At 27.5% G+C, this 24896-nt stretch overlaps 2 protein-coding genes across 3 annotated transcripts in view; both read right to left on the reverse strand.

Annotated features, from left to right (window-relative positions):
* The window catches only part of LOC100207974 (outer dense fiber protein 2), a 60796-nt gene extending 51733 nt beyond the window's left edge, over window positions 1-9063 (reverse strand). Inside the window, exons 1-3 of one of the 2 annotated variants that reach the window (XM_065791361.1) lie at window positions 8800-9063; window positions 3741-3821; window positions 3506-3592 (exon numbers count right to left, since the gene is read on the reverse strand). In XM_065791361.1, coding sequence (XP_065647433.1) covers window positions 3506-3592; window positions 3741-3821; window positions 8800-8874 — 243 coding nt within the window. In that variant the 5' untranslated portion in view covers window positions 8875-9063. The remainder of the gene's footprint in view (window positions 1-3505; window positions 3593-3740; window positions 3822-8799) is intronic. The other variant, XM_065791362.1, reaches the window with a different exon arrangement.
* Window positions 9064-15766: 6703 nt separating this feature from the next.
* Window positions 15767-19576, reverse strand: LOC136077030 (serine-rich adhesin for platelets-like). Its single transcript, XM_065791363.1, has 2 exons — window positions 18765-19576; window positions 15767-17974 (listed from the first exon to the last, which is right to left on the reverse strand). The coding sequence occupies exon 2, from the start codon at window positions 17952-17954 to the stop codon at window positions 16266-16268; it is 1689 nt and encodes a 562-aa protein (XP_065647435.1). The 5' UTR covers window positions 17955-17974; window positions 18765-19576; the 3' UTR covers window positions 15767-16265.
* Window positions 19577-24896: the final 5320 nt, after the last annotated feature.

The raw sequence follows: 24896 nt of genomic DNA on the forward strand, positions 1-24896 counted from the left end.
TATATATATATATATATATATATATATATATATATATATATATATATATATATATATATATATATATATACAGTGACATATCCAGAAGGTTTTTGGGCATATCGGTCTGTCTGCATTTTGAGGAGTTTTTTTTTTTTAAAGCAATTAAAAACATAGAATCTTAAAATTAACTAAATTTGTAAATAGTAGAAATAGGAATAAGTCACCAAAATAATCAATAATATTATATTAACAGCTTTAAGGTCAACATCAATTCGCTGCTTATTTTCCTTTATACCCTTTATTCGCTAACTAATATAAAGAATGAGATCAAATTTATTTCCTTACTGCTTCTCCCACGAGAGAAGCTTTATAAGTACAATATTTAATAAACAATAGATTTATATATAAATATATTTCTTTTAAATAAACTAACAAGATTTATTTAAGGCATATTAGAAAGGGTAGACATTTTATAAATCAATGCGCCTCTCGCCCAAGTCTCGATAAATGTCAGTTAGCTCTTCATAAGTTTGGCTTGTTAAATTTTCTGGGTCAAACAAAGAAATTCACATAAGGAATAACGTCATTATATCATAGTACTGCTCACATGCATACTCGGTGCAGAAAACAGTATAAATAGCATCCCTTGTTATTGGGTGTTCATGCTTATATATATCGATGTTACTACTCTTTAACTTGCCTTCTTTTACTAAAGCTTGAATTTTTAGGTTCCATTAGTTAAATAAGATTTCTCAATAATCAGAGAGAAAATGATGGATATCATCTTCATTATCTTGAATAGGATTAAAGAATGGTGGTGCAATAATTTTTTCCCCCGTCAATAACAGCAGGTTTTGCATGGCCATAAAATTGTGAAAGTTTACTTATGTTAGCTGAAAATTTGTTAGGATTTTAGTTTTCACCAGTTGCATTAAATGCATCAAACGCTAAAAATACATCGTCATTAATTCGCATTGCTGCATCAATTTCCTTTTTTAATCTCCTCATAAATAAAGGCACTTTTATTTTCTTTAAAAATTCATCAATTGTTTCTGGTATTGACATTGTGTTAAACAAACTATTTTTTCTTAATCGACATGCTAGTCCTTAAAGCTCTTTAGATATATTGAGAAATTTATTTGAATAAGTGTTAAATAATGATTTTTACCTTTGGGTATATCGTTAAGCTCATTTTTAAAAAGGTCTAATTTTAAGTTTATCTTTGAGTAGACTAGGTTTTGCATTTGTAAAAACTTTGCAAATTTATTTATTGGTACTAAAACATTAGCCAGTAAAAGCAAAATAGTATATTATCAGGAACAAGTAATTGATATGTTAGGTCGTCCAGCTCCGCATCGTACTTTTCATTAACAATTACATTAAGGCTGTTTATAACTTATTCAAATCTTGAAACAAGTCATACTGAAGAAGCGCCATGAGATAACCAACGCATTGGAGCAGCTATAAGTAACATTGCTGGTTTTAAACCATCAGCATTTTGTGCTGCATAGAATATTACGGTCTTATGCTAGAATATTTCATGGCTTTCCAAACTCCCAAGATATTCGCATCAACGCTAACTAGGACATCAAATTTGTTCATTAAGTGTACGCACACAAGAGCTAAACAATGACAATAACAGTTAATGAACATTGAGTGGGGAGAAATTTTTTTTAGCTTCGCTTGTAAACCACTACGCACCTCACTCATTGCGTTAGTTCCATCAAAGCCATGGAAGAAGTTGCTAGATATCTATTGATTTAGGTTTTAAAACTAGTTGTATTTGTTCACATAAGGCTTGCACATCCTTTCTCCCAATAACTTGAACTAAACCAAGGAATATTTCTTCAATAGTATGAGAATCAGAATCGACACATCTAATGAAAACAGAAAAGACAATCCTATCTGCCATATTGCTCGTCTCAACAGCAAGAACACTAAAGTCATGGGCCATATAATATATTAATTTTTGTGCAAACCTCATTGTCTAATTTATCACTTATTATTTTGACGAACTGATCAGCACTAGTTGATAATGTGTATGTCACATGTTTGCTAGCAATTTTAAAGTGTGAATCTATCTCCATATCGCCAAGATCTCGAATAAATTCAATGATATCACAAAAGTTTTCCCAGACTGCCCAGTTCTTTTTAATTACAAAGTAAACAGTTTTAAAAAACTTTTTTATGATGTTATGATTGCACTGTTTACCCGCAGTTCTGTATAGCGAGCTGCCATCAACCATTTGATTGTATACAGCTCCTTTGGTTGAAAGTATTTTTTTGACCTGTTGACATTTTTCGGCAGCACCCTGGTGTCTCTGAATTTTGATGTGCAGTAAATGTCCTTTGTGGATATTCAAAAAGCTTTGCGTCTGTAGTTCTCCACGCTTCTCCAATATTCCCATATTCTTTACAAATACTTCATAACCAACCATGATCTTTTGCAGAATAAATAGCAAATGGAAATTTTCCCATTTTTGCTGAGATTGATGACACATGTGCATACGTCTATCTAGTAAATGTTCGTTGATATTAGGTATAAAGCTTTCGCTTGATTCACGTCCAATAATAATTTCGCTTTCGTTTGTTCTTATTACAGGAATCAACTGCTGATCTACCTCTTCTCGAACTTGTTTTTGTTTTGTAGTTTAGTTAACAGCAAATGCTTCAAAAATTGACTTTTGTCCAGAAATTGCATTGTTATTTTTACTGTGTAAAGATCTGTATGTGGACGAATTTTTGTTGTGGCTTCTACAAGAAATCTTTGGTTGACCCATATTGCATAAGTTAAACGTACTATATAAAGTTTTGCAAAAAAATTTTAGTAATTAAAGTTTATAAAAACATTTATAAAATGTTTATAAAATGCAGAGTTATAGCATAGCAAGGTCATTAATTCATTTATAACACAAGCATAGCAAGGTAATGTATTCAAAAGCTAACAACTTTATTTTTTCTTCTTCTCTTACTTATTAAGTCATTTTTTGGCATGATTATGTTATTATGCTTTAAAAAAGTTTTATTTATTTTATAATTTAAAACCATTTATTTACATTTTTACTGCAATTTTACTATTATTTAAAATGAGAAAGTTTAAAGCTTATAGAGTTTAATCAAATTGTAAATTATAGTTATGAAAATGTAAGCGGAGGAGAAACTCATTTTAAGTATATTTTGAAACAAGTTAATGTTTTTATGAAAGGAATTATAAAAATATAAAATGCTAAGCGTTTCTTATTTTAATCCAATCAAAACGTGCATCTTACATTTTAATCCAATAGTAACATATTCGCATGAATTCAAATTAAGCATTCTGATTGACTTAAATACATTTATAATCTGTTTTAAAAGTCGTTTGCAAATGTTGCTTTTTCAAAACAACATTAAAAACAACTTTGTAATTATGACAACAAATTACAAGAACAATTTTTTATAAGATAAAAAAATAACTTAAAAGATAAATACAAACCACATTATATAAAACCACAATAAAATTTAAAAAAATAATAAAAAAAATTACCTCAGAATGAGATAAATCGTTGATTACCATTGTGTGTGATTTGTTTTTTGAAAGGGGTGGAACAATTTCTAAACGGTGTGAACTACTCTAAAACAGATTAATACCAAGCTATTATCATGTTAACTTATTTCCATAACTAAAATAATTTAAGTTTTTTAGTTCAACCTATGATGCTAGAGATCAAATTTAAAATAATTACAGTCTATAATAAAAGAGCAAATAAAACATAAACAACCTCCCATGCCAATGATTTTGATGGACTTGTTTTTCCAGGTGGTGGTATAAATGGAGCTTTCTTGACCAAATTGGGATTTTTCTAAAAATATTCAAAAAGCATTTTTTATAAAATAAAAATATACAGAAAACAATATATCTAACTTACCCAAAAGTAAAAACATGAACTTTAAAACAACAATACTACTTTTATTTTTTATTATTATCAATAGATACAAAAATGAAAATCAGTAGTTACAAAGCCAAGCCCTTTGTTTGCTATTTTGAGTTCTGAAGAGTGGTTTAAAGTATCAAAATATTTGAAAATAAATATTTTGATTTATTTCCAAATATTTTGATATTTTTCTAAATATTTTGACTTTTTTATTTTGATACCAAAACGAGTCATTTACAATTTGGTCTAAAATGCAAATGACTCATTTGAATTCTACTTTATTTAAAATTTTTTACTTCAGCATAAATTTACCTTTTTGCTTGACAAAAGTTCTCTTCTTATTAAAAACTTATTGAGCCTTGTGCTATTTTTGGGTTTATTTTGGTTTGCTACGATTCAATAAGTTTTTGGTTTGCTACGCTTCCATAAGTTTATGTGAGATTTTATTTTTAACTTTTTTTTTTTTAATAATAATTAAAATGTCTAACTTTTAAACTTTTTTAGATTAATTTTGTTATTACTTATCTGCTATCTAGGGAAATTTCACTAGATTACTTATCTTCTATTTAGAGAAATTTCACTAGGTTTCTACAAAAATCTTGAAAAATCATAGCATGTAAAGCTAAATGTTTCAGATATTAAACACAATGTATGCATAAGACAGCATTCTAAGCAAAATATATACTTTTTAATTTCTTATAGTTGAATTCAAAAAAAAATTCAGATTAGACAGCATTCTAAGCAAAATATATATATATATATATATATATATATATATATATATATATATATATATATATATATATATATATATATATAATTATATATATATATATATATATATATATTAGTGTTTTCGAGGTGAATTCAGAAAGATTAAGTCTGAAACTATTTCTAATATTCTACCCCAGGCATTCTTCCTGACATAATGACGACCATTCAACAAGGATATTTCTACAGCTTTACTAATAGCCTTACACTTCTGTATAAAATATACGTTTGTCTTGTGGCAACAAAATCCTGTTAGATAAATTTTTTTGTTCAAACTGAATTTAGAACTTTCAGTTTTTTTATTAGTTGAATCAATTAATCAAATCAACTATTCTTATCCAAAAATAAACATTTGCTGTCAAAATATATTGACAAAACAGAAACAGATTTATCTCCTAATTTCTAAGTGAGTCTTTAACTTTGCAGACATATTTTGAAACAAATTATTTTTCAGAACTGTCTATATTATATTATTTCAATTTTAGTAAACAATACTTTGCAAATAGTTTTAATTCAAACAAATTAACAGACATAATTGGTGTGATGCTTAATATAACCCATAATGTCTTCCAGTAAAAGTTGAGGAAAATAATTTAAAAATAGTTACTTTCCCCAAAAGATCATAGTTATATGATTTCAAATTTCAACAAAATATGTCTTGGTGCTAAAAAAAAATTATCATATAAAGTTTTACAAAAAAGATTTTTTTTAAAAAAAATTTTTTTAATTTGTTCTCAATAGCTTCTATCTCTTGTCAACCAACTGGAAACCTCTCAAAATAAGCAGCGTGAAGTAATGTTAAAAAACTTCTTTATATTACTTGATGCATGATTGCTCAAATATATAAATGGTAAACAGAGTAACAAAATCGACTGAACATATTTGCTGTAGAATTAAATAAAAAATAACACATTGTTTCGAGAATGAGATCTTTATTGCAACTATGTTGATATATTGTTATCTTAACTATAATTAAAATATGCAAAACATTTTTGTTGCTCTATTTCAAATTGTAAATTATTTGTTTGTTTCATTTTGAAATAAATTCAACCTATAAATTTTAAAACAACATATTTTGTGGAGCATTTCAAGTTAACCTTTTTAATAAATATTTTTTCTAAATAAACATGCAACAGTGGTAAAGTGCTGGCTTTATAAGCAAGAAGTTCCTAGTTTGATCCCCATCACACCCTGACAATACCGTAGGCAACTTGTTTCTCAGTGCAGTGGCCTTATTCATCAAGGTTTGTTTTTTGGAGTTATAGAGTTGAAAGAGGGTTGTAACCACAATTAAGCAGCCTCATTGACTGTAGTGACCTTCTCGACCTTGGGGAGGTGAAGTAACATAAAAAAAAATATTTTAATTAATGCTTATTATTTTATAACTTTAATATTACAGTTTTAAAATATTTGTAAACTTTATTTAAAAATAATCACTAATGCGAATAGAAAAACACAGCTTTTAGAGGAATTATAATACAAATAATTTAAAATAGGGACAAAATGAATATTAAGCTGAGTTTTCTTACTTGTGGAAATGGAACATTTGCTGCTCATACTGATTGCACTTCTGCTTTAGAGGCAATTCTAAATTGAAAACATTCTCGATTCTGAAATTGCATAAGAAGTTGAGAAAGTAATTGTTAAAAATGCACCTTGACAAGAAAATTTGGTACAGATAATGTGATAGTCACACTCAGAGTTGTTAACAAAGCCAAAAATAGCAAGGTCAAGGCCACATCTTACAAGGCCAAGGCTAAGACCAAGACCAAAAGATACAAGGCCATAAAAAAGGCCAAGGTCACAAGTTTCAAGAGTTTTAAATTGCTGTGACAATAAAACCACATGTTATAAAAATAAACCAAGGTTATGCATAGAATTCAAAGAAGTCAATAAGAAAATGTACTTGTAGATATATATGAAAGCCGAAAACAAAAATATATAAAAATAAAGAATAAAATTTTTTTTTGAAGGCTAAGGCCAAAACAATCAAGGTCAAGGCCTAGACCAAGCCAAGGGCCTTAAATTTTGGCCCTAAGGCAAGGCCAAGGACTAACAACTCTGGTCATATTTGAATTATAGGATGGCATAAAAATGGGCCATGTATGGTTATGGTATTTATTATAGCTAAGTAGTATAAGTAATATAGCCACATGTGGACCATATGCGGCTACAACCTAAAAAATATAAATACCAAAGCATCACATGGCCCACATTTATGGGACCCCATAAATCAAATTATGGTTATCATTTGGCACACATTAACCATTTGCCATTAACCATGCCATTAACCATGCCATTAACCATTAACCGTGCCATTAACCATGGCACACATTAACACATATGGCACACATTATCCATTTTTATTTGAACAAATGCTGTCAAATATGTGCTGAATGATATAGAAGAGCAAAGAACCCTGTATATTGGAGCAGCTATATTGATGAAAGTAGCCACAAAACCATAAAACTATTTCTAATAATTTAATTCAATACTATGATTGGAAAATAGGCGTTTAAAAATATTTTAAATAAACTTGCAGTGGCAATTGCATTTAACATCAAAAAGACTTTGAATATAAAGGGACTGCTTTGCAAGTGTAATTTTTTTGCTGGCGATATTTGATATATAATTTTTAAAGGTGTTGTAAAAAATCAGATGGTCAAAATTTATTTCACCAGATCTTGTTGGTGTTAGTTGCACATATTCTCAACAACTGTATTCATCATGGTGCAGATCAAATGACTTTTGATGTTGAAAATTTTATATACAAAACTTATTAAAACTTCCACATTTATACAGTAATAACATAGCTGATAAAATATCATTGTAACTGTAAAATTTGTATTGTAAAATTCGGAAGTAAGATTTTGAACCATAGTAAAACAAAATGACTATCGCTATTTCTTAGACTAACTAGATTACTATAATTGTACCCTACTTTAAATCTTTTTTTATTGGCGAACTAGTTAAAGTTATCCAATAATTTTTTGAGAATGAAATAAGTGAAGTCAAAAATTAAAGTGAAAAAAAATCAACTACATATGGTATTTGCAATCATTTGTCTGCATTTTTTATAAATAAAATTTCTGTCTAAATTTAGTTGAGTTTTTAAGAATAGAGAAAAAAAAAATTATATTAAATTAAAGTTAAATTTTTGTTGAAAAATGTAATAGAAAATGAATAAGACCAACATTGTGATTTACTCATGTACAATTCTAGTTTTGCTTAGAATGAACAATAGAAAAAGTCTATCTAAACCTCCAATCAAAACTATCAAAATAAGTTTGATAGTTTTGATTGGAGGCTTCCATTTAGAAATTCTAACTGTTCAACTATAATCATCTTTAAATTTTATACTAATATATATTAATTAACAACAAATTTAGATTCTTAAATAAGGTTGAAACTATGCTAAATATATCTAACCCAAAAGTATTAAATAAGAATGTTCTATTAGCTTTATAATTAAGTTTATTTAAAAAATATAAATTACATACCAACACTGTTTTTTTTTAATAAAAACTCCACTATTTTTTAATTATATTAGTGGTTCACATAAAATAATTTATGTTTTTTCAAAAAAGGTTTTCCAAAACAACTGTTAATGTATAAATTAAGAATATTATTTGTTTTTTTGGTAAATTTGAACACAACATACCACTCATAAATTCAAAGAGAGGTAGCCTATGATTTTTCAACAGTCTTTAATGAATAAGTGTGTCTTCTTTTTGAATTTAAGAATCATAGTAACCTTAATTTCATTTTTCATGTTTAGTGAAATGTATGACATGTTATGTATGACATGTATGAAATGTATGACATGTATGAAATGTTAGACATGGCAACTATACACAAAGAAGTGCTGTTGTTATATTGGTAGCAATAAATATAAATGATAAAAAATAAGTTATATTAAATAGGTTTATTGAATTTTTTTTAACTGAATATAGAATATGAAGACCTAGTTTTAAAATTTCCTAAGTTGCGAAATAAAAGTTCTGAGAAAAAATATTTCATCAATTAAAATTAATTTTATTTATTTTTATAACTAAATTCGTATTAAAATAAATATGTATTAAAAATAAATTTTGCAATCTTTTATAATATCTAAATAATGGTTAATAATAAATACCTCAGCAGGACCTTTAGTTGTAGTTAATACTTTTTTTTTAGCTTTACTAGATGCATTTTTAACTTTCATGGACATCTTGGCATTTTTTCTATTATGTTTCTTTTTTTTTTTTTAACTTAAACTATAACTTTTAATTAATGTTATAAAGTTTTGAAAGATTTACTGAAAAGTTATTCTAATTTTAAATAATTGGTAGAAAATAAATTGAATTATATTTAAATACGCCCGCCTTTTTGTTGACGATTGTATGTTTAATCCGGTAATAAGAAACCGGTTTCAGCAGCAATTTTTTTTAGGTTTACTTAACTTTTTCCGATGCAAAACGTGTTTTTTTAAAAACTAATAATCCGTTCATACTGACAATTAAACACGTTTTATTTTAAAAGTGTATTAAATTGTTATAGTAAAAAGCTATATACACAATACGGCGAGGTTGTTTTGTCATTATAAAAAACTAGTGTTAATATAAAAGAACTTTGCCATGTTTTTCGTTGCGAGCAATAAACACTAGTTAAAAACGGGGGGGGGGGGGGGGGGGGGGGGGGTTTGGTGGAATTTTTAAATATTTTGGTATTTTTTATAACATTTGCGTCTCCTTGAAAAAAAAATCCTCTATTTCTAAAATATTTTAGGGCTTTCAGATTCTGAAGGGGGAAGGGGGATGCATACCTCCATTCCCCCCTCCCTGGATCTGCCATTGAGTGAAGTATGCAGGATTTTTTCATGCTTCATATATGACACTTTTAGACATGCTCTACTATTCTAAATACTAACTCTAAATTTAACTATGTTTCTGCTTAAGTCAAATTAGAATATTAAAAAAAAAAACAGACTAACATTAGAGTAATGAGTTATTTAATTATTTAAATACTTTTTTTAAATTAATTATGATAAACTTAATTTGAACAATCGGTTTTAAATTTCCTCTTATAATCTTTTAGCTATCAAAAGTTATGACCGTGTAAGATTAACACTGCCCCCTTTCCCTCTCCTTTAGTTGTATTGTTGAAGGTGAAAACTTCAAATGGTCATAACTTTTTACCGTTAAAAGATTTTTAGATGAAATTTAAAATCTGTCTTTTAAATTAAATATACCATAATTGATTTAAAAAAATATTTTAGTAACTCATTGCCCTCATGCTGGGGGTTGGAGGAGCAAAGTTATTTTGTTTGTTTGATTGTTTGTTTCCAGGCTTCAAACGCTGAAGTTTTTTTTAAAAATATTCTCCATTTGACATAAACATATTTAAATTTAAGTTTTCATAATGCTGTATAGTATAATATCTGTAACATCAAAAAATTTAATCTACGCTTTGGTAATAATATAAAACATAAAACGCTTTTAAAACAAAACGTGTTTTATCGTGAATGTGAACGGGGTATAGACTATAGTTTTTGTTTTTATTTATAAATAAAAATAAAAACAATAATCTAGAAATAATAATCATAAAAGCTTGTTCAAAAAAACAGACTAAAATTGCAAACAATAATAAACAAAACGGTATTCGTAATTTCTTTATTCTCAAGATTTATAAGTTTTGCTAAAAGACTAAATACTGGTATAATAACGATAAAACGGCTAAATACTGGTATAATAACGATAAAACGGCTAAACACCGGTATAATAACGATAAAAACGGCTAAACACTAGTATGATAACGATAAAACAGTTATTAAGTTTAGTTTAAGAATCAATTTATATGAAAGTTTAAATTTAGTTTAAACATAAAAATTGGTTTTAAATTCTGAACTTGAGAATTTTTTTCAAAATAAAAAAATAACAACACCATTTCAGGTTTTAAATGTTGTTAAAAACAATAAATAGTATATAATGTCAGCTTCCGGATCTTGTTACTTTTTAAAAGATAAAAGCAATGACTTACTGTAGTTTAAAAATCTAAAGGAAAAATTTTTTACGTTTTCTTCATTCAATTTATTTAGGTACTTCGTGAAAACCTAATCGTGGTGTGACAGAACGGTGGAAAAATATTTAACGAGGAAGTTCGCACTTTTATTTGTAATCATGTTGCTTTATAAACCAGAGCAGACTTTGAACCTGTGGTCTCTTGATTCTCAACTCAATAGGCACGCGTCGTCAGAGTGACGTTCATTGGACGTATCACAGACATCCTACAAACGTCCCCTGGATGAGGCATGCCCACTGGGAAGCTATCGCTTTAACCACTTCGTCACGGCTACTTTTTTCTTTGTCCCTGTCAGCTTTAATAGACAATAATTTTTCTTTCAACTTTTTTAGCCAGGATTTAGATTTCTATAGCACTAAACCTGACCCCGGTTGCAATACCTCCTTAATAAATCCGCATCGACATATTAGTCTAATGATAGTTACTGCACCTTTACAATAATAAAATTTACGTTTGTGATAAATTTAAAAAATATTCTTTTATTCAAGTTTGATAAGCTAAATGACGCATTGGTTTATGTACCCAGTGGGCACGGGAATTAAATAAGACGTCTTTTGAACGTTCAATAGACGTCCAAAAACGTTCAAAAGACGTATAAAAGACGTCTTTTTTAATTCCCGTTTCCACTGAGTACTTGACCGATCTTATAAAAAGCAACATCCGTTTGTTAAAAACGAATTGGGGATTATTATATTTGCAAATTAAACACATTTTTTTTTTTTTTTTTGCCGTTTAAATATATACAAAATATAAAATAAACAAATGTAAAATTGGTAAAAAAAAAATAAAAAATAAAAAGATTTATTATTAAAAAATAACAAGAAGCGCTCTTTACTTAAACATATTCTTGTAAAAGCACGGAAAAATTTAATTTTTGATATTATAAAATCATGAATTAATTTTTATTATTGTTATTAATTTTTAAATATTAAACTTCAAATAACAAAAGTCTAAGGATCAAAAAATAAAAAGAATTACAACACATTAAACAACAAAAACATAAATAAATTTGAAAAGTTACCAAGTGCATTTAACTTTAGGCGTTTCTAAAATTAATATACTTTTCATTTGATAGATCAATTGATAGATCAATCGTAAGGATATTTTACATTTTTTAGAAATAGTTTTGTGGTAGATCAATTTTTAGTAATAACTGTCTAAGTTTAGCTTTGAACTCATTTAACATTGTAAGAGTTTTAAGTTCAGTCGTGAGTATTTTATTCCATGCCTTTGGTCCTCTAATTGAAATTGAAAACTTAGTTGCCGCAAAACAACTTTTTGGTTGTATATAGGTGTTATTTAAATATCTAGTTAAGTATTTATTCTGATTTGTTTTGAATAAGAGATTAAAAGTTTTTGGAATAATACTTTTATTAATTTTGAACATAAAAATTTGAAGATGATAAATATTTATTTGGTAGATATTTAGTATGTTTAACATAGTAAATAAAGGTTGGCAGGGTGTATAGCGGCTTTCATTAGATATAATTCTGATTGCATGTTTTTGCATATTAAAGAGTTTTTTAAATTTTTTTTTATTGGTACTACACCATGCAATATTAGCGTAATTAAAACAGGAATGAATAAAAGAAAAATATAAGAGTTTTAAACAACTTGAGTTTAAAAAAGGTTTTACCCTATAAAGTAGGCCACTGCTCCTTGATATTTGACCTTCAATATATTATATACGATCTCTCCATGTTACATTTTCGTCAAGGAGTACTCCTAGAAATTTTAATGATACTTCTCTTTTTATTTCGCAATTGTTAATACAAAGCTTTGGAAGTTTTAATGGAATTTTGTCATGTTCACGAAAGCGATGGAAAAAGTGTATTTTGTTTTAGTTAAATTTAGAGATAATTTGTTTGCTGTAAACCATTCAGCAAGGTATAGTAGTTCTGTGTTTACAGTTTTAAATAAAATTTTTATACCACTGTGAGCATAAAATAGATTAGGATCATCTGCAAACATGATTGTGTCTAATGCATAACAAGATTTGATTATATCATTGATATATACTAGAAATAAGAGCGGTCCTAATATAGATCCTTGTGGTACTCCACAAGATATATTCATGTTGTTAGTTTTTCCGTTATTATGAGAAATATATTGCTGTCTATTTGACAGGTAGCTTTTAAACCATTTAAGGTTCGAGTGTTTAATACCGTAGTTTTTTAATTTGGTTAATAAAGTATAATGATTTACAGTGTCAAAAGCCTTGCTGAGATCAATAAAAGCGCCTAAAGTATATTTGTTTTCATCAAAAGATTTAAGAATATCATGAACAAGATGAATAAATTTGAATCCAAATTGTTTATTATTAAGAATATTATTAATATCTAAGAAATAATACAGTCTTTTATACATAATATGTTCTAATATTTTTGGGCCCATATTAACAAACGCATGATTGAAAGAGTTAGCGATTAAAGAATCATTAGTAATTTCACGATTATTATTATTATTCACATCTGAACACATTTTTTCTTTCAATTTAAAGTATCCAAGTTCCCTAGAGTTTCATGATTTTTTTGACGAAAGTACTTTTTGGAAATTGCTCTAAAAGAATGTTTTCTTAACTTTTTTTTACTTTTTCTGTTTTTAATTTCTATTTAAATTACAGCTAAAACGAATTAATAATATTAGTAAGGACCATAAACCTCTTTGTTAAAGATACAATTAAATAAATAGTAAACTATACTATTCAATGAAAATGAATTGATTTGATAAACTTTTTCAATCTACAACAGATTTGGCTTTTCAATCTTCAACAGATTTGATCACATATCTAATTCTTGAATTTCATAATCAAAATAATTGTTTAAATATAATGAAGTATTGGAACTTTTGAACAACGTAGGTATAAATCAATCTATTGACAATGACAAGATTCATCCTCGAATTCTTAAAGAATGCTCTACGTCATTAGCATATTCAATTTTATTAACCTTTGAAAAATTCTCAGCTCCCAGCTATTGATTTATTAAAGATTAGTAAAGTACTAAGTCATTGAAAAGAAGCTAATAAAGTACTCAGTCATTGAAAAGAAGTAAATGTTACTCTTATCTTCAAAAAAGGTAAAAAACTTATGCCAGAAAACTATAGACCTATTTCGCAGACGTTAAATATATGTGGACTATTTGAATCAATAATACACAAAGAAATTTTGAATCACTTAATAACGAATAATCCGATTAATTTGCAACAACGCGGATTCTTGCCAAGAAAATTATGTATAGCAGATTTGTTAGAGACTATCAACCTTCTCTCAACTTTCATGAAAAAGAATAACTCAGCTGATATCATTTACCTCGACTTTTCCGAATCATTTGACATTGTTGCTCACAAAAGACTTTTGCTTAAATTAAGAAATTATGGTTTCAGTAATCGTCTTGTTGAGTGGATTAAATCATTCTTATAAAGTAGGAAGGAAAGAGTAGTAATTACCCATATTGAGTCCAATTGGAAAGATATTTTTAACAATATTCTACAAGGTTTTGTATTTGATCCACTTCTTTTTGTTAGCTATATCAATAACTTACCAAAAAAACTAACTAATACATCTAAATTATTTGCTGATGATACTAAATCAAGATTAAGGCAATTAATCTTGATTTAGTATCATCAGCAACCTAATTAAGGCAATTTGAAGGCAATTGTCATGTAATAAGAAAAACAATCCAAAGCGCGGTTACTTCATACCCGATTCTAATAATGGCAGTTTAATGACTTTAGAAAAATCTATATGTGAAAAAGATCCAGGTATAAATTTCTCGGCCAATCTTAATTGGAAAAAACACGCAATTAGCTCTGCGTCTAATGCAAATCAAGCACCGATAAGCACACCTTTAGTTATATAGATAAGCAGATGCTTAAAGTTCTTTATACAACACTTTTCTGTCCATATCTTGTACATGGTATCGCTGTGTGATCTTCTTACCTTAAAGGAGATACATCTATATTGAAACAAATACAAAGACAAATAATTAAACTAATTCCTTTCCTTAAAAATATGTCATGGTATAAAGAAAGACTCATAAGTGTAAATTTAACAAAACTTTTAAGTCAGCTTTTAAGAGGTAGCTAAATACAGATTTTTAAAATCGTTAATAAAATAGATAGTGTAAATCTAACTTTACATGGATCCAGTTTCTTAGAGAAAATAGATATACAAAAAAATCAGATTCAGACACTCGGACACAACTTTAGATACCGAGCCGAATTTACTAAAAGTACTTCTTGACAAAATTATATCCCTAATCGAGCAGCAACCGCATGGAATAAAGTACCGGTGGAAGTAATAAATTCTCCTAACTTAAATCAGTTTAAAAACAAATTTGAAAAAACCTACAAAATAACTATAAATGAAGCAACCTATTTTGAGGCTGTTTTAGTGTGTAAGTCTCGTTAACTGTATTAATACAGCCACAACTTTACTACAAAAACAAAAAACAAAGCTTTATAGTTCAGATTTTTGTTTGATATACAAAAATATATATAAAATAATCTTTAAAAAAAGAGTGAAAAGAGACGCGAGAATTTCGCTAAGTGAATTTTATTTACCTATTTTAAATCATAACTGAACCATGCTACCTTTAATCGCAATTACTTAAATGGCAAATTTGACTTTAAATACGACTCTGTAAATATGATTCTATGATGAATAAATATTATAAAACAATTAAAATTGATTTTATTTAAAATAGACTATTAAATATGAGTACAACTGAACTTAAAAAGGGTACGACTCAGTGGCGGAACACAATTTTATAAGTGAAACTTTTTACAACAACGCTTGTATAGAACATTGCTAATAAAACAGTATTTAGATTAAAAAGAAGCAACGGTTGGCAATCGGTTCAGAAGACTTAACAATGTTACACCTATTCAATATATTTTTTCACTTTGCTCAAAAGTGAAAGAATATTTTACAATTTTAATTTAATTTTAAAAATAAAAAATTAGTTTTACTAAGTGGTTGTTATTGCTTCCTATGAAGAATGTAAAAGTTGTGCAGCCGCGCCTAAGAAACCACATGCAAATTATTTAATTGTGAACTTTTTTTTTTAAATAATACCTAATAAATTATTAAATGAATTAACATTAACTTACAGGTCAAAGTTATTTGAAGCAAAAAATATCTACACTAACTAAAAGTTTATGGTGGTTGCAAAAGGATTTTATAACCTGGATATTGATAGCATATATAGCAAAACACACAACAAACGTTGACTGATGGATTTCGGTTTTAGCAAAGCCAATTGAATTTAGGATACACATTTATGAATTTGATTTCAGAATTCTAGATACATAATGTATATAAATATATAAAAAGGGAGTCATCTGATCTTCTGATACGAAGTTCAAACAACAGATCATTTAGAACACTATTTTTTATTTTTAACAATTTAACTAGATATAGTTTGCTAACATTTTAACAACTATTTGCAATGCCATGATTGAGTTGGTTTTAACCATTATTTATAACGAGATTATCAATCAAACTAAAAAATCAATTTTGAAAAGTATAGTTCTACAACTCTATATATCTGTTTCTTGCATTTTAACAAGATGCGAGTATGCATTTAAGTCATTGACGTCTAATAAATCGGTTACCAAACTTTTTTCATTTGTTAGTTTATCATTATTGTTTGCATCATTATTTATTAGACAACTTTCTTTAAATAGATGGTGCGTTATTTCTAAAGACTTTTTATTCGGATACTCTCCGTGCCGCTTAATTGATAGAGAAGCATTACTAAAATCTTCTATTGTACTTAAGTTCCGAGATAGAAGAGTATCTTCTAGTTTTGGATTTTCTTTATGTAAGGAAACTGAATCACCCCCATTCAAAATAATATCAACACTTGGTTCATTTTCAATTATGTCACTTTCACGAGAAGAAGAAAATCTATTAATGTTAATTTCCTCAGTAGATTCTTCTAAAATGCACGTCGGAAATGTTGATCTATAGCAATATTGTGGATTTAGAAGACCTTTTGAAATTTTAGAATCGTCATCACTGAGAGACACGCTATCGCCGTCAGAATCATGACTTGAGTAGATAACTCTTATTTTGCTATTAGCAGTATTATCATACGAACTTATGTGTAAAGAAGAGGTTGTTCTAGAATCTCCATCGCTACCAGACACATTGTCATCATCAATAGAATGTTGGTACTTGATTTTTTCTCTTGTTGTATTTTTGAGCTCTTCTTTTCTTTTTAATGTATCGTTAGTTGCTTTCTGCTCTCGAAAACTGTTGCTATTTTGAACTAGATTTTTGAAACTGGATGATCTACTGCTATTTGCACTAGCTGCATTCTTAAAACTGCACGATCTGCTGCTGCTCGCACTAGCTGCATTTTTAAAACTGCATGACCGACTACTACTTGTACTGGCTGCGTTTTTAAAACTGGCTGACCTACTACTGTTGTTGCTTTTACTATTTTTAAAACTCCACGATCTGCTGCTACTAATGCTTAAGTAATTTTTTTGTTTTTTATGATGCTCCCGGAAGCTATCACTTGCGCTTATATTATTGTATTCTCTGCTGGCTATAGTCGAGGCCCGACCTGAATCGTAACCAGTCGTAGTCATAAATGTTGACAAAGAGTCGCATGGCGTTGTTAAAATTGAAACATCGCAGCTATTTGGATTAAAATTTTTGCGAAAAAACTTAGCAACATTTTCGTAATCCAATTCATTTTTTACAACATTACTGATACTTATGTTTTTCTCCTCTAGATTTTCTGTTAAGCATGGTTCAGCTAAGTCGTATTCTTTGGCTAAAAGCTTACCGATGTTATAAGCAGCTAACTTCGCTTTTTCTTTACTGCGACATAAAAATAGATGACACTCGAGTCCCTTTCCAGCTACATTTACACCAAAACACGTAGTGTCTTTATGATAAAAAATTCCAAGCAAGCGTTTATTTTTTGCATTAACGCAAGAAACTACAATTTTTCGTACTTCATATTCCATACAAGGTCTTTGCATTGCATCTTTAATAATCACTAACTTGTTACAGAAGCATATATTGAGTTGAGGAAGTGCACCTGTTTCTAAATCAGCTTTATTTCTTTCCATTAAAATACTTGCTGCTCTCTGAAACTCGTCAAAAGTGGGCTGTAAAGCATAGGTATGACCTAAGAACACAACTGGAATATCAGAAGGAGAAAGTTCTTCAATGCGTTGCATAAGAGAAAAAAACTTACGAAGAACCTCCATATTTTCTAATATATTTATTCCTTAAAAATAAAAAAAAAGGTCAAAACAAATTAAATAAGCTACAGAACAGTGGTGCTAACAACATCAACATCTAAGTAAACAAAAAAAAGTAAATGATTGTTTAAATTAAACGTCAACGCCAAGTTGACGTTTAATTTAAAGTCTAACTTAAAATTGAAATTAATTTATTTACATTTTTTTTTCCTAAAGAATTCTTTATATAAATTTTTTTTGTTTAGTGGATTTTGATTCAAAATCCTTTATACAAAATCCTTACATAGAGAATTCCGAAATAAAAGAAAGATATATTTAACATAAATTTATAATGAATGTATATCGATATAAGAATAATATAATATTAATAACGATGATAAATACTATTTTAAAAACAAAATCAAGAACTATAAAAATAAATAAAATATTATCATTAATATATTTTATTTAAGTCAAAAGATAATAAAAACTTAATAGAAACTTAAGTAAAAAAATCAGGAAAGTAAAAATGTGTATTTATAACATATACATTTTAATTATCAAGATTTAATTAAAAGTGGAGTGCGGATTAAGTTATGAGCAGTTCGTTTTAAATAACACAAAATTTACTTAAGTTGTTTGCTAATCTCTGCAACACACTTTAAAAAAATATTATAAAAATTAAACAGGCTCCGTTGTTTTTTAAATTTATTTAACAAATCTATAGAGAATTTTATTATTCCAGTAAGAAAGAAAAACAAACTTATTAAAAATTAAACATTGTTAATTTTTAAATAACTGTATACAAAAAAGGCATAGGTACCATGATTTACTTACTTATACAATAATAAAGTGAAATCTGTTTTGAATATACCCAGGATGTTGTTCTATACCGCCAAAGACATAAAACAATGTAATTTCATAAATGCTTAATAATCAAGACGTATTTAATATGACGTTTAAAAGCTTTCAATTTACAGCTTGCTCTCCGTCGTAATTTGCAGACTTAAATTTCAAGAATATTTTTTATGGTTATATACGTTAATTCTTTTGTGAACTTTATCTTTTCAATTATAACTACTTATTGCATTTTTAAATAAACGAGGAAAACAAAGCTCTCTTGATAGTCGTTATTACAAATCGTTTCGTCATTGATTATACGATATTATTAACTAATTCTTGTTCTTCCGTTTTCTTTAATTAAGAAATAAAGTTACACAATTGTGAAATTCACTCAAGTTAACAAACACTTCATAAACACAATCCTAATAAAACGATAGAAGTTGTTGGTAAAATAAAATAACTACGTCGTTTTTTATAAAGTTAACCTCGCATTCTTGCTTCGTAACCATTAATAAAAGTATATTGTATTTTCATAACAATTTTTTTTATCAAAACGAGTAATTACAATAGTATTATATTGCCTAAAGGTTTTATATCGGCTCGAAATCCGGCTTCATTCATTAAAATGTTGCTTCCAATAAAAAAAAAAGAGCGTGCTGATCTGGAATTTACAGGAACCATTAACCATCTTAAACTATTTACATAAATACTGGAAAATGAATATTAACTTAGTTTCAAATCAAAATTAGTTAACGCACTGTTAACATACATATTTTTTCAAGTTATTTACATGTGTGATTTAAGTCATATGGCAATGCAAAAAATGTTTTTCATAATCAAAGAGATTAAAATGCGGATAAATAAAGTATTAACGACGTAGACAAAATTTTCATACATCGATATAAAAATAGTAAAAAATGAAATAAATATATGATCATTATCGACTGAATTATGAAAAAAATAAGCGTATTATAAGTATAATAACTTGTCCTTATATGTATATTTTATTGCTACCCCCTCAAATTGCGAAGGGTGCATCCAACCCTGGTCTTTACAAAACAATGTATATTTAAGTATAATATAAAAGCTGTAAAAACATCGTTACATCTAAACGATGCTTTCACAGCTTTTTTATTATACGCGCCTCTCTCGCCTGATACATCGCTTTTTAATTTTTATCTTATAGCTGGGGTTAGGGTGTCTCAAGAATATGGCTCCTAACGACATTTTTTCAATAACCCATTTTCCAATTTGGAAAAATTGACATCTTTAATAAAAAGAATTTATTTTCTCTATTTGACATCGAACGGTTCCCAATTAAATGCTTATAATAACGGTTTATTACAACATGCATACAAAAAGATTATATGTCAACAGAAAGCATTTTTTTAAACTAAAATTGCCTTATTATTAAACTGAAATTTCAATAAAAAAACAACTGATTAACAGCACACTGATCTATAAGCCCGCTTATGATTGACTAATATTTTTTTGTGATTTTTGTAAAATATAATCCATTCTGGTCATTACTAAGCGCTGTCAAAATGTTATTGAATTTGATTTTCTGTAAAATTGCGATAAAAATAGTCAGCACATTGTGTAGCACTACAATATAAACGACTGATTTCAATCACCAATCCAAAAATATTTCGCAAAATAAAAATCAAATATCATAAGCAATGTTGTGGAATCAAAGAAAAAAAAAGTTTATTAAGTTTCCTGTTTTTTAAATCTTTATTTCTTAAATTTTTCTTAAAAGCTTTATATTTAAATCTATCGTTTTAAATCCAAATTCATTTCTAACAAGGCTACAGATACTAAAGTTAAGAATAAATTACAAAAAGAGGAAAATAGTTACTGAGAGAGAAAACGGATAACAGATGATATAAAAAGGTAAAGTTTATTTGAATCATAAAAATATAATAAAATAAGAGAATTTTAAAACACTAATGCACTAGTTTTAAACTGAAACTGAAAAAGATGAATAATTTTTTTTTTTTAAACGTTTAGTAGAATTAGCAATAAAGGAAAGTGTCTTAATATATGGACGATGAAATAATGCAGTGATGCGTGTTGCTTAAGAATATATCTTGTAAAATACAACAAAAGACAACAGTAGTATATGTAGAAAACAAAAAGGGGCAAGTTTATGATTATAAGACAGGGATTCACGTTTGCCTGCTAAATCAAATCTAAATATATTTACAACTCGTTTTTTAGCAACCGTGTTTTGCTTATTAAGTGGTTAAGATTAACTTTAATTCTGCAACTGTAACCATTTGATAGGAGATGTGGCGCAGCAATTAGAGCTCTGGCTTGGAACCAAATGATTTGTGGTGCCGGCTCTGGATAGATAAGGGACATTGGTTAGGAAGAAAATGTGAACTTTCTGGTTAAATGGTCTTCTTGAAGCACCTTAATAACTAAAATAAAGACTGAAGCAGAAACTTGAATAACCATAAAATTTGAATATGAGAAAATTTAACGTCATTAAAAAATAACCGCACTCAAATTCTAGAATGACGTAGATGTGTGGTGTGGCCACTGAGGTGATATATGCCCCAAATACAACCGTAATACTTATGGCACTTGCTTTTAGAGAATTGTATATTAAACTTTGTCAAAGTTTCTAATGAAGTCCACAGAGAAATCTTAGGCAAGTATTGAGGTTTAAATTGGAATCTATAAATAAGATTTTTTTAAATTTTCGTTTTTGTTTGAAGTCTAGAGAAACGGTAGACGTCAACTCAAGACGATCACTTAGAAAATTATTAAATCAAAAGGTCAAACAATACGGAAATTATAAATGACAATGCTTGTCATTAGTAAAAAAAGCTATGTATTTGTCTAACGTATAAATTAAATTTCAAGTCAACAAAAGAGTTTAGCAAATAACACCATAAATATAAAGAGGGACACCAACCATGAGAAATATGGCACTCCCAAGATTTTATAGCTGCAAATAGAATCAATCTTTCTGAAATACAGTACCGACAACATTAAGGGGCCAGGGTAAACTGGCACCTTGGTGGCCCCACTTTTTTTATGAAGGAGTTTTTTTTTTGTTTTAGAATTTCTAGCTAGAGATGGTTTTTTTTTTAAATTGACGATTGTGTTACTTTGAGACCGTGTCGTCGGCTCTGAATGGTACTCTCATTAGATGATAATAGAAAGAAATATATAGCCTCTCACTTAGCAAGAACTTATTGATTGAGTCAAGAATATTCAGCGTTCATCATCCTAGGCAGAAGACTTTGTAATACAATTTTATATCTTTTATACAATTTTATACCAACACCAGTTAACTTGACTTTTATTATAAATGTCTAATATTCTTGGTAAATTTTTACTTTTTTTGAGGTAGAGTCTTATCAAACACCAAAGAATGTAATGGCTAACTTTTTTTTACAAAATTAAAATTTAAATGATACGTATTCGTCAATGTACAATTCACTATTAGTCTGCCTGTAAAAAAAAAAAAATTACCAGTTAATAACTTTAATAATTCAGGCTGTTTACAAATACAGTGGAGGATTTTTAAATAACTATATTTATATTTAAATAACAATATATAATATGCAGTTCTATTGCTAGTGCCCCAACTCCCCTCAAAACCTGTTATAAGAGCCCAAAAATCTTAAAAAACTTTCTATTATCAGGTGTTACAAAATAATAGAAAGAAAAGCTCTTTAATTTGTAAAACGGCACCCTAAATTTGCTAGACCCCCACACAATTATGGGACGTGGGAAGTTTAACCACGGCACTGTATAAAGGTATTAGTTATAAATGAAGATTATTAGAATATCAGAGTTGAAAGGCTTAATTTAGTTTTATTTTGTTAAAAAATTATTGCAAAAAATTATCCAATTTTACCGATTGATATTGGCATCCTATTATATTAAAAGTCAAATAAATATCAGGTCAGAGTTTTTATTTTTTACAAAAGCTATAACATGTTAATACAAACACTAATAAAAAGACTTAATACTTAGACAGCATCAGTATCCAGCTGTTTTAAATCCACTGTTCATAAATCATTTTAAATAGGAAACACAAACCATCTTTATTTTTATTAAAATGTATTTAAAGCGTCTTAAATATAGTATACATTTTATTGTCTTTCCTTTTTCTGCTTTTGTATTTTATAAACAAAATGTAAAAGTTTGCTCTATGTTAACCTTTTTAAAACTCTATTCGTAACAAGAAGTTATTAAAACTTATAATACTGTTGTTAGTTTTTTTAAAACAATTCAGTGGCTTACAGAAAAGTTGTCATATTCTCTCCTCTTTCCTTTTAAAACTTATTTAGGCTATGTAATTAAAACCGAGCAATTTTTTTAAAATATGTTTTAAATAATTATTTATGGTAGTAGATCTTTTATTAAAACAACCTTTTTTTTAATAAAAAATAACGCAAGTTTTAAAAAAGAGACTGTGGTGGTGATGGTGGGGTGGGGGTTTATACAATATAATCCAAAAAAATTAAGTATTATAAAGTGCAAGCAATAAAATTTTATATTTAATAAGAAAACCTTAACAGTGCTGTTTTAGAAAATTTTCTACGTGATGTAACCGTATTAATACAATTTATAACTAATTGATATTTGAACGTGAACGATCTTATTTATCTTAATAAAAAGCAGAACAACGAAAGTAACATGAGTAAAGTTTTTTATAAATTATTTTCAATCAATAAAATTAAATTTGAGAAGAACTTTTTTCTTTAAACAAAATTGTACTGATTGTCATACTTATAGTAAATAAATAAAAATAAAAATAAATAGTTTAAACTATTTATTTAACTATACGGAGCGTTTAATTATAAGGACAGCTGCAAGTTATTGAAATCAACTGTCATTTTCCTAGAGCCAGTTTAACTGGTCACACATACCAGTTGTAGTATAAATACCAGTTGTAGTATAAACAATTATTACATACCAGTTGCAGTATAAACAATTATTAAATTTTTGGAAAAATAAAATATGATTCAACTGTATGATAAACCGCTATGGTAGTTAAATAAGTATACTCAATAAGCTTAAAAAAAGATGTAGTTTAAACTCTTATTCATTCTGAAACCTGGTTTGCTCATCTAATTCTAATTATAAATTCCACTATCCAATTACAAAATTCATTGGCCGTACGGTCTGGAGCTTTTCGATTATTGTAAGTAAATAATGCAACAGGTAGACACAATTTAACGGAGTGCATTGAAATTTCTTTTCAAGTTTTTAAAGTAATTTAAGAGTTTCTTTTAAACTTCTTGTTTTAAAACATAAAATGCCTTCAGTCGAAATAAATTAAATTTTGTAAAAATCAACTAAATCAACTTTGAATATAATTTATTCCCTGTTAAAGCACCCTAAAAACACCCTGTTAAAACACCCGGCAATAATAACACCCGGCACTCTTTTACTTTTAGAAATAATAGTAGTAAAATAAAAAAGATTCTAAAGTGTAAATTTACTTAAAAAAAAAAAGAATTAAAACTACTGTATACATTCTTGTAAACCACGTTTTACTGCATAAACCTTAAACCAAATTTTTCTTTAAGATTTTAAAAATTAGAAAGCGTAAAATCGAGATTTTTAAATTTTAATTATTTCTTACTTTTTATTATTATTATAATTATTATTATTTAATAATTTTATTAGATTTTTAGGTGGAAATAATTTTTGTAAGGGTATTTGAATTTCTTTTTTTTTTTGTTATTGTAATTTTGTAAAAAAACAAAAACAAATATTATCTAAGTTAATCTTTCATTTTAATGTATTAACTATAAAATAAAAGAATAAAAAATAAGATAAAGGAGATCTTGTCTAGTTGCCTCTGTTTTTACTCATTGAGCTCTACCAACCAAAACGAAATATTTTTTATAAATAATAAGTAGTAATCTTGAAGCTTCCAAATAACCCCATAAACATTTTTTTAATAAACTCCAGGTAGATCTTAAATCGACAACTGTTAAAAAATAAACAATTAAAGTAACTATTATCACGTAAAATTTGATTGGTTTTAAAACAAAAGTTAGTTATCAACTGATTTTTCAGTTCTGAAGAGATTTTCCTTTGAAAAAAATCTTTTTTTTAAGTAAGAAAATAAAAATTCTAAAGATATATATATAT

The sequence above is a fragment of the Hydra vulgaris genome, chromosome 02 (assembly GCF_038396675.1).
Source record: "Hydra vulgaris chromosome 02, alternate assembly HydraT2T_AEP".
In the NCBI taxonomy this organism is placed as follows: domain Eukaryota; kingdom Metazoa; phylum Cnidaria; class Hydrozoa; order Anthoathecata; family Hydridae; genus Hydra; species Hydra vulgaris.